The 11,444-nt window shown below is 45.8% G+C and overlaps 1 protein-coding gene across 2 annotated transcripts in view; it reads left to right on the top strand.

Annotated features, from left to right (window-relative positions):
* Positions 1-11,444, top strand: part of LOC106748664 — a 36,689-nt gene that overhangs the window by 23,692 nt on the left and 1,553 nt on the right. Inside the window, exons 3-6 of one of the 2 annotated variants that reach the window (XM_014627408.1) lie at positions 3,694-3,754; positions 7,556-7,627; positions 10,950-11,089; positions 11,191-11,342. In XM_014627408.1, coding sequence (XP_014482894.1) covers positions 3,694-3,754; positions 7,556-7,627; positions 10,950-11,089; positions 11,191-11,342 — 425 coding nt within the window. The remainder of the gene's footprint in view (positions 1-3,693; positions 3,755-7,555; positions 7,628-10,949; positions 11,090-11,190; positions 11,343-11,444) is intronic. The other variant, XM_014627409.1, reaches the window with a different exon arrangement.

Here is an 11,444-nt window from a genome sequence, read left to right as displayed (position 1 = left end):
CCCCCCTCCTCGTATATATGTGTGTGTGTATATGGGGGGTGTAGTATCGATAGAGATTAATACGGGCTCTTGTCGTGGTCGATCGTACCTCCACTTCCTACGTGCACACACCGATATCTTTCGATATCGCTTGATCGATATCGCCAAATGGTGTTAACCCCGTCGAAATTTCGGCTTCGCATTAACCCCGCAAATTCCACGCGAACTTGAAGGGCCGGTGCTGATACTCGAGATATGACGCTATACGGGCGTTATCGTCCTACCTTTGATGCGGCAAACGAAGTTGCTAATTATCGCTCGTTCCCACGTTCAGGCTCGAAGCGAGAGGCTTCCGCTGAGGAGAGCCTCTGAAACCGTTGTGTTGCACTTTTCTGAAAAATACAGATAGCACAAGATGTATACAAATTATGTGTGCACATCCTCGACTCGAGATTATAATTAATGTTATTAAGTAAGATATTTCCCGGATATCATGAATGACATCTGAGCAGGATATGCGCACGAATCTGATCTTGACCTCACGTTTTAGCTATTGTGAAGATTGCAAGATTCGATCAGATTGTGAAGATTGCAAGATGAGATCAGATTGAATACATTTTGCTATCTGGGATACGTCATGAGCAAATTTGGGCGATCGTATAAAAAATTGTGGTTGAATAGACAAGAAACTGTAACACACGCAGAAATAAGTACTTGAGCCAGTAATCTCTCATAATTGTCAGTTATTAACGATATTTGATTGAGCGCACAATTGATCGCACATTCGTATTTATAATTGTTGTTTGGGCCAATATTTCTTGCTGTACGTGTGAATAAATAATGAATAAGCACGGCGAATAATTCACGAGATGACTAATTGGCGAAATCCTTAAAATTGGCGAAATCCTTAAAATTATGATTATCTATCAAATAACCGATTATGATAATCGGCTTTAGGACAGATTTTAAATCTCAACTCGGGTATATCCTTTAGTTATATCCTTGTTTCTAGTAACTTTGTTCACACGTTGACTGCCGCATTGATTACCGTCGATTCTACGAAAGGTCGAAAGCTGACAATTGAATTATCAAAGATACAGTAAATAAATAGAATTAAAGACGCGCGTGTATATTTCTGTTTTACTTAGTTTCTCTCTTACGAAAGAATTGCCAATTTCGTGTAACCAAATAAAGACCAGACGAAGATTCGATAACGATATCTCCATTACCACGAGCGAAACCATTTTTAGCTGCATTATAAACTCGTTTGAGACAATGGACTGAGAGCAATTGACTGAAGTAGAAAACTCCTACAGGAGTCTCTTTCTGCCTTTACAACCGACTTTCCCGTCTGGCCTCTATTTTTACCGGGCAACGGAAAAATTCAGTCACACTAACGCAATTGTTTTTTCCCGGTGCTACTGGCGAGATGTAAAATCGATTTTTCAAATGCAATTAATTATGTTTCTTATACACGGCTCGATGTAACTCATTGCAACAAAACGATGTGTCACAGTGCCAGTCATCGCACGGAAACAAAGAATGAATTCCCACAGCTAAAGATTAGCGATATAATATGATTGAAATTTAATTTCCAGATTTAGCTTTCACCTGTGAAAGCTAATTCTTTTTTTCCATGTACAGCTATAGTCGTAGATGTATGCGACTGTCATAAGAATTAAATTTAGCCTATAACCTTGCTTTAAGACGTAAGTAGTAAGCAAATCAATTGATCACAGCCGTTAATTGGAAAAATAATCGACCGTACAAGTATCAAGGTCAATTTGCTTACGACTTACGTCTTAGAGCAAGGTAAATAGAAAAGTGCCAAGTATTTCTCCTTGTAACACTTAAATTCCCAAACGGCTAATAAATTTACTCGTGACGGCAACGACATTAACTGTCCCCATTTCAAAGACACATTTTAACTACCACAGTGAAATCTTAACTCCTATGGCTAATTTTTTCTCCGAGTACAGCACTGATACTCGCGTAGACGCGATTCGTCCGGGAAAAACGCGTGTTAACGGACGCGATGTCGACGAGAGTCCGAATGTATATCTCAACAATGTTAGATTTAAATCGACGAGATACTGTGATCAACCGCTGGGAATTGTAAACTAGCGCGTACCGATACACATGTTTTGCGTCACAGTGTGCGTGCGTGTGTTTGTATGTGCTAGTCGGCTCGAAACATAATGACTCTGTCATGGAAAGGCAGGCGACAGTTCTCGAACAATGGCGAAAAAAAGGCCGAATTATTCTCCCCCACCAATCATCAGCCGTGAATGAACGACTCGCACATTTATCTTCAGTGTGTGCGTATGTTTGTGTGTGAGACCGAGAAATCATCACTATGTAACAGACATGTATAATACGATGCTTGAAAACGTGAAATCTTGTTCTGAGGGTATGTTTCAAGAGTTAAGGAACAAAAAGAATCCGGACGAGCCAGTCGTGTAACTAAGTTAAATAATTAATTGTTTGTTGAAATTATAAATAAGGATCGAATGCAAGTGGGAACATTGGGAACAATCAAATATTACGGAACTTTCAAACAGGCCCTTCTTTAAGTTTCGACGCGGAGAAAGTGGCAATGAGCGGCCATTTATAGCGTCACATTTGTATTATCCCGCCATTGTTTCTCCTCGAGACCCGTTAATGATCCTTCGAAAATCCCGTGAAATTTTGCAGGATCAACGTGGAAGCAAAATTTCCACTCTCGGGATACATTCCCGTGAGGCATCTTCTTTCTCTTTATCAAGGCAGATATCTCGACGGATCGCACGTTGTACATCAGGCGTTGGATGTTCCGGAATTTTTCCGGCTGCCCCCGTTATATCTCACTCTCTTTCTTTCTCTTTTTTTCCCTTTTCAAGATGCGATGCATCGTCACGCCGACTTTTTCCAGTTCCGCTTTTTGCGCCCTGTTATCGCGATGATGTTATCGAACGGCGAAAGATTCCGAAGTGCACGCGCGTCCACGCTCGGAATGCACGGGCGAATGTCAGATACGGTAATTAATGCGCCGGCATGCATACGCGCACGCGGGGAATTCATGTTCCGAAGTATCCCGCAGATACCTTCCACGGAAGATAGATTGATATATGGGACGTTACCCAGGAGAGAGAAATAGAGAGAAAAAGAGATCTCCCGACAGAGAGAGAGAGGGAGAGAGGGACTCGGGGAGAATTCCGCCAGAAATTAACACGCGCGTAAAAACGCGAGTGACTCGAATAAGAATGAAAAAAGAAAGCCCGACGAAATTAAACAGATTAACCTAACGAGGTTATACGCTGTAAGTGTTCTCTCAAACAACGCGCCGCGAAAAGAGCCGCGAAAACCCCGGGCGGCCGCGTTAATTTAGCGCGCGCGTAATCGCGCGAGTGCTGTTCCGCACTCGCGGAAATTTCACGCGCGGTTTCAGCGCTGCGGGGTTGCACCGGGGTTCCGGCGACGACGGGGGCGGCAGGAGGGTAGGGGAGGAGGGGCAGAGAGGGGTTTATAAATCAGGGGAATCTCGTTCGCGCGAAATCACGAGGCGCGAAACGCGATCGAGGAATCGATACGTTTCGCCTCTCATCCGATCGAAGCCGCCACCCCTGCGAAATATCGAGAGAGCGAGTTGGAGGAAGGGGAGGGGGAGTTGATGGGATTCGCCGGACTGGCGGCGCGGGGGATGTTGCAATCCTTTTGATCCTCTTTCTGTTGCAGTTGTGTGCGGCGTCGGCGTGGATGTGGCGTACCATCGACACGTCATGGGGCTTTACGTTACGTGAGGATAATTCAACATGCGTATACCGTAATTCAATTCACGCATTATCAGCCTCCGATCGCGATCGCGCCGCAGCGACAAGCGCGCGCGCGAGACATCGCCGCGCGCGTACGTGCGTGTGCGCGCGAGCGAGGAGAAAGGGGAATCGGCGAGATTTTGAGGGAGGCGAGAGAGAGAGAGAGAGAGAGAGAGAGAGAGTGGCGAATCTCCAGTCAATTAAAATGATTTTGTTTTATCACTTCTTCTTGACGAGTCATTAAGAAATTTACCGTCGACCAAAATGGATCACTATAGACATTTTTTTCTCCGAGTATCGATCGCGTAACTTTTCCCCTAGGGCGGAGACGTGAAAAGTGAAGAGTTTCACGTGAACATCGCGATCACGTGACGTCGGCGAAACATGGGGACGTGAAAGTGTTCAAATCAAATTTGCTGTCGGAGAGGTGAAAACCTTTCAGTGACATGAACGATCCAATATATGTTACTAGTACGCAATAATGTTACTAGTACGTTGGGATATAAGGGACATAATGTTTCTAAGATTATAGCGTTATTTTTAATGTTAGATGTTGGTTGGATGTTCTGACGACGGGCTTTTCCGATATTATGACGTTAACCATAGTTTAGTAATTTTTAATTTTCACACATTCAGCGTAACATGATCGCGCGAATAGTGGAAAAATTCGCGCGGAATCGGTAAAACGGAAGGTGAAAAGTGAAATCTTTCACGTGAAATTACACGATCGATATCTAGGGCTACCGTTAAATTTGCAAAATATCGGCGATCTGTATGCATTCTCGTCTCGTCTGCTATTGATTGCTCCAAAAACGTACTTGTATTGTTTACTCTTGGTTCTTTTGTTTGTCGTGAACTTTCCAATCGTACTATAAAAAGAATTCGCTGTATATTAAATCGAGACACCGGCCATTAATGAGTTAATTGGGTTAATGAGTTAATGAGCTAATTGGGCCGAGCCATAATGCCGGCTTAATTAATTTCGCGTGAGAGACCTTCGTCGATTCCTCTTAACTCGCCGATTTCTCGTGAGTACGATCACCCTTGTCCATCTGTCCAAAATGGATCCGTCGCATCTGTCGCGCACTGCATTCCACATGCGACGCTGTTTCGTAAGATCTTTGTTATGTCACAGTCAATAGCGGAAAGATTGCAGCACTTTTTTCACCCGCATCCAATAGGGAATTTGACTTTCTACAATTCTCGGAAGATACATTTTTCTATCGCGTCCTGAAAGCTCATCGAGATAAAAGTGTCGCAATCTTTGAACCTATCGAGTATTTCTTCAGACCTGCCCGAGTTGCCGGGATTTAAAGTTATCTAAAATTGTAAAGTTATAAATTTTAGACACTTAAATATATCTAAAGTTGTTAATTTTAGGTATCTAAAGGTATCTGAAATTATAAATTTTAGATGTGCCTAAAGATATCTACCACGGAGAAAGATAATTTGCCGGCGTAGCAAATTTTATGACGTCGTAACAAAATCCGCCAGTTATTATATGAATAGCAAAACGGTTCGTTAAGAATACCAATTGTCATTCGAATTATTTCGCTGACTCAAATTGTTTTGCTGTACAGAAGTTAGCAAATATAGGAAAACATTGTTTCGTTCGAACGGCAAATCCACGTGCCGTTCGATTTCGTTTTTGAAAATATCGAAAATTCTCAATTGCAAATTTGCCGACCGACGACGTGCCATCGGGAAGATCTACGATCGACGGTGCACCCGGCCGCACGATCAAAGGCGGGGTCTAAGGTGACGCAGATGGTTGCGATTTTCGAGTCTCCTGCGCGATGCTTCACCCCCACACGATATCGTCCCGCCGTGATCCGCCGCGTTCAAACAACGTAGGCACTTACGTATGTAAATTATTATGTTAACGACGAGCGGGATGATGCACGCTCGGCTTACAGGAGGACCGACGTGAGATCCTAATTTATCCACGGCCTCCATTATATTCCACGGAACTTTCACGGCTTCCGGGGGGGTGGTGTTCTCGCCAGGTGCAGCACTACAGCTCCCGGGGGAGAGGAAGGGGGGGGACCGCTTTGTTAAGTGTTGTACATAATTCGCCGAACGTTGAACGACGTATTGAAAATCTGAGACGCGAAAATTTCTCTCGCCTTCCCTCCCCTTCCCTTTTTCCCTCATCTCATTCTCTCTCTCTCTCTCTTTCTCTTTCCTTCTATTTCCCGGGCGACTCGATTCCACGAGTCCCTCGACTGAGAGATCTAATTCGGTTGCGATTAGATTATCGACGAGCGGGTGCGGAAGCGCGACTACTGGAACGAGATTATCTTTAAGGCGGTATTTACTTGGCGCTACCGGGGAGAATGAAGAAGTTCCGATGGTCTTACCTCACCTGGACTCGTAATCTTTCTCGTAAAAAGGGACTTTCAACGGGAGATTCCCACTGCGTTCAGCGCACATGAATGCCCGAAAGAGAGAGAGAGAGAGAGAGAGAGAGCCGTGCTAAAGGGCTGAACCCCGGTAGTTTTGAAAAAGCGAAGCGCTAATCGTCCCCGTCGCGGTGTGCATTAAGTCCATAATTCACGACACACACCGACGCACCCCGACACGCGCGTCGAATTTCCGTTTTCAATTTATATTAACGACAACGCGCGCCCGCCCGCCCGCATTAACATTAACAGCGGAATCGTCCCGCAAAATATCGCTGCGGGGAACAATGGCTCTTAATTAGATATTCTCCCCTTTTGTACGTCTACGTATCTACCGGTGGGGGGAGGGGGGACGTTTTCCCGCGCGTTTTCCCGCTGCATGCGAGATGAGGGAAAGAGTGCCTCGTGAGAAATGTCTTTTTCGACGATGGGCTCCTCCACGAAATTACGTAGTTTCGCGGCGTCGCGGAGATATCGCGTATAGCGTGGGAAAATCCCGGAGAAAAACGCTCTCCATTCGCGCGTCGTGTGTTTTAATAAACGAGAAGAAAAGGGTCGAATTAACGTAGACGTAATTAAGTCGCGTTTCGCGGGAGGAGGAAAGAAATTTCCTGGTTCTTCAACCTGGTTCTTCACGATCGAAACGCGGTTCTGAAGATGCGGAAAAAGTCCTCAACGTCAGGGTAGTTTTTTCTATCAAAATCATAATTGTAATTTAGAGAAAATTAAAAATACAAGTTAAAAATCAAAAATTAACCTCAAGGAATACGTATAAAAAGTCATTTTTAGTTGAGAATATCTCCGAATGAGTCTACTTATAATTGCACCAATAATTAGGTCATACTTATATCTACATATAGCGGTATAAATTTCTTAAAAAACTCATTTTATGCTGGAGCTACTTGAAATCGTCGATTAGCTTAATCGGACTTTGGTGAAAGTTACCTCAAGTTTGTTTTACACGATTACGTGGAAAAGGAAAAACGAGATTATCTGTAGGGAAAATTTCCCCCGAATAAAAGGCGGTGACGAACGCGTTAATCACCGATGGTGATTCTCCCGGACGGGCCCGGTCGCGAAATTTCCCGCGACGATGTCGGGTGTCACGGGTTTTCATTGCTTCACGAGTATTCCCGTGAAAAGGGACGCCTTATCACCTGAGCGTACACACACCCGTGAGAAGACGGGAAAGCCGCGCAGGAGTCCTCGGAGAGTTCGCCGTCGCGTCGCGCCCGAGGTGTTTCCGTTGGCAGCCAACTTTCTGGAGCTGGCTTCTTCCGGTAACGCCTGCGACCACTTAACGAGGCCGCGGAGTGTTCCGTGTCATCGTCGATTTCCCGAAGAGCTGGAACCCTCGCTGAGGCGCGCGTCTCGAATTTACAGGGCGGCGTCGGGTGTCATCTTCTTCCTCGAGGTCACCTGGGCCATCACGTTGTTCGTGCAGCTGTGCGTCAGGTACGTCTGAACGGGGCGACTATTACGGAATTGCTCGTGATTGTTCATTTATTTCCTAGATTTCTAGTGTGTTCTCTAGGAGAAACGGAATTATTCCGATCGGAATCCGATTCCGAACAGCTCCGTAATAATAATTTAATAATTGTAATTTTCACAAAACCATCGTATGTTCTGGTGAGAGAAGCGTTTAATGCGGAATTATTCCGATCGGAATCCATTCCGGACAGTCGCATAATGTGTAATAATTTTCACGAGACTGTCGTGTATTTTGGTTTGGTAGAGAAGAAGTGTTGGTGGTCGAAATTTTAGTCCCACGTTGGGTCTGTTTGATTCTACATTAAATCTTCAAGTGGAGAAAATGGCAATATCTTTCCCTTTGTAGCATCAAAGGGCCGCTAATAACGTTCCTTTGACGCCACGAAGGAAATTTAGACCTGTCGGGAAATTTGGAATTCTGCGTTACGTCTTCAAGCTGAAGAAAACAGAAATAACTTCCCGTTTGCGGCATCAAAGGGGAACACAATAGAAGACCTTTCAAAGACTTCATGTAGAACTGAAATTTCGACTCGGCTTTGCATCCGTGTATACGTAAATTTTAATTTCACACCTTCGACAGCGCTCCTAAAAACAAAATGGTATGTCAGTTTTAGCGGCTTTCCTCTCTATTGGTTAAAAATGTCTCCGATCTCATTTCTTTTACATGTTCGTTCCTTCATTTTTTATCACTCTTTTCCTCATTTTCTCCATCGGTATAAATCAGTACACGCGATGCGGCGCATACGTGTCGCCGTAACCTCGCGAGCAAATTGCTGCCCGAAACGGGGACCTCGCATCAGGCACGACACGCTCGTTGCACGAGTGAGGGGTTAAAAGGGCCCCGGGGAACCGAGGTAGTCCGAGCCCGCAGGATAACGCGGAAAAGAAGCGGCCGGCAATTACCAAGCTGGGTCGGAAGTTCGCCCCAGTTTTCAGCCCGCGTTTCCCGGTCGCCGGCGAGCAGCCGGAGGAAACGCGGGCCACCGCGGCGAAACTAGATAACGGCTCCGCCGTGCAAAGGGCGAGGCGAGCACCGTAATTAGGCTTCCAAATGAGAGGGTCTCGCATCGCCCGCGTTCGAAATTGATTTCGAACGAAATCAACACGCTCACCGGCGCGTCGATCTTCACGGAGAAAAAAGTTTCGCTGCAACAGCAAATTGTTCGTTAACATAATAACAGCGAGAAAAACAAATTCGTAGCAAAAGTTTTGAACGGCAGAAGGATTTGTTAATAATACGAATTGCTGTTCGCTGGACAGACGGCAAAAGTAACTTGGTTGTGCCGACTAAATTTCATTGCTGTAATGATCCGTGTGGTAAATTGTTTTGTCGTCACCGTGTTAACAAACAATTCGCTGCTCCAGCGAAACCTGTTTCCTCCGTACCGGGCGCAAACATTTATTTCGAACGGCAAGGAAGGTAAAGTGCGATTTAGTGAAGGGGAACGGATTACAATTCAGCGAGACGAGAAATGCGGATATCCGCGGCCGTAAACACTTGTTTCGATTTATTCAGCCATATTAATTCTAAACAGAGTCGCAAGACTCGTGATTTGGCTTATTATTCTAGCTACCCGGCTAGCGTTCTATGAACTAACTTACTTTGATCGTGGAAAACCCAGAAATATTCGACCCGAGAAGGGTTTCTCCCGTCTACCGTTTCCCCCGTGTTTCCTTAATTAATTCGCCCGGGAGAAGGTTGCATCCTCGGGCCAAAATTCATCCCGGGATAAATTCGGATCTTCGATATCACACAGTCGCTGATCAAACTGTTCATCGCGCCTCCCGCATATCGATCACCGGCGGGGACCGATGTGAGGGACGTCGCCCTGGCATCCTTCGCGTATTCGGCAGCCGGCGTCGGGCTGAGGAAGAAGTTTCCGCGGTGAGATCGGGTTTTATCGAGCAACTTGGCACGATCCATCCGGAACTGACGGGGTCGGCCGCTCGTGGAAGTTACGCCCCGATGGTGCCATTAAAAGTGCGCGTCCGAACGATCGATCACCACTCGTGGGATCCACGCGCGAGATGATCGAGCGGGGCGGGGTGGAAGCGGCGGGAGGACGAGGGGATGTACGTCGCTCTGGGAAAGCGAGTTTCCCGCAGACACGCTCGTTTTCATCGTTTCTGTCGCCGTCGCCCGCGCCGAAAATTCCACGACGACGACGACGACGACGAAAGTTCGCGTTTGTTTTTATCCCTTTGCTTCTTTCTCTCTCTTTCTCGTCCTCACCGTCGTTGCCGACATAGCAACGTTAATTCGCCGGGAATCGATTAAGGGCGAGTTTAGTCGTCTACCGCGACTAATTTCGTGAATCAACGGTGTGTTCCGGTGGGCGGCGGGCGGGTACGACACGCGCCACCGTGGAAATTTCCCTGATAATTTCGGGGTCGCGGGCTCGTTTCCCGGCAATTTCCTCGTCAATGTGATCGTCGCCGAGTTTCCGTCGAATTGCGTTACGCAACGCGATCGTCGTGTTACGCACGCACACGGCCCGACGCGCATTACGTAACGTCTGGATTAGAGCGCGATATCATTGACGTACTAAAAATCGAGGCATACGTTTTCTCGCTTCTGACATCATTAAACGAGAGCAATCGTAGCGATTACTCCGGAGCCTTAAGACGAGGGAAGATAAAATATGTGGCAAAGATTATGATCTATTCAACTATTTATTAAATAAATGCTAAATGTTTCGGTTCTTTTCTGAATTCTTTTCAAAAGAAAAGCGAAAAGAAATTTAAATTACTCCAGTACAATAAAATCATAAGAGGTTGTCGATATATAAATTAATTGAATGTTGAAAAAAGTACAAAACATACATTAGCTAGGGTCAAAGTGAGATAGTTAAAAAATGTCAAGAAGTCGATTGACTTTTGAAACTCAAGGATGAAAACAATAGTCCGTAATGCTCTTTTTTTATAGTTTCTTATTTTCTGTTCACTTTTTGAATCGAATTTAAATTTCTTTTTACTAAATACCGAATGCTAGTGTCACTTTTTCGTAAGAGGCTATTGTTACTTGGCGTTTTTGCTGGCTTGCTATTCACCTAATGAAGATTCGACTTAATCTTTATAACACACACGTGTGCACCACTCCTCGTCTTAATGACACTAGAACACCTATCCTTGGCTTTTTATGGCCTTTAATATTTGTAGGATTCTTGTCGAGTTTCATCGAGCCTGTGTACCTTGCTTAGTTTATAAAAATGTATTCCCTCTCAATGCATAATATAGTGTATATATATACCGCAGAAAAGAAACGCCTGACGTTTCGTGTCCCCAGGAACGAGGATTCCCTTTGCTCGCACTGCTGGCTGGGTGTCTTAGCGACGACGCGGGGTTGGCGGCGGGCGTTATTCTACTTGCCGTTGTCCTGCATCCTGGCGTGGCGACCCAACCGGCTCTGGCTGTCCTACGTCGCGGGTAAAGACGTAAACCCCGAATTGTGCTCGTTTACCTGTCTCTCTCTCTCTCTCTCTCTCTATTTCCGTAAGAAACCCGCTATATACCTATGTATTCCGCAGCTGGCCTGTTGGCGGTGCTGTCCTTGTTGCATATTGCATCGAGCGCGCTCGGACGCCGAGGTCCTTGCCAATCGAGCACCGGCACCGACTCGGTCGGCGAGAGCCTCTTGAACTCCAGGCAGGAGAATTACGACCGCTTTGAGGAGGTTCTGGTGAGTATTTTCGAAATTCACCCTATCGACGGCGCATCCTCCCTTTCACTCTCCTCCCCCGGCCGACCCATCCGGCGTCGAGGATCCTTTCAATACGCTCAC

This window comes from Dinoponera quadriceps, unplaced genomic scaffold, assembly GCF_001313825.1.
Source record: "Dinoponera quadriceps isolate SergipeBrazil2010 unplaced genomic scaffold, ASM131382v1 scaffold2094, whole genome shotgun sequence".
Lineage (NCBI taxonomy): Eukaryota > Metazoa > Arthropoda > Insecta > Hymenoptera > Formicidae > Dinoponera > Dinoponera quadriceps.
This window is presented reverse-complemented; position numbering and strand designations above follow the sequence as displayed.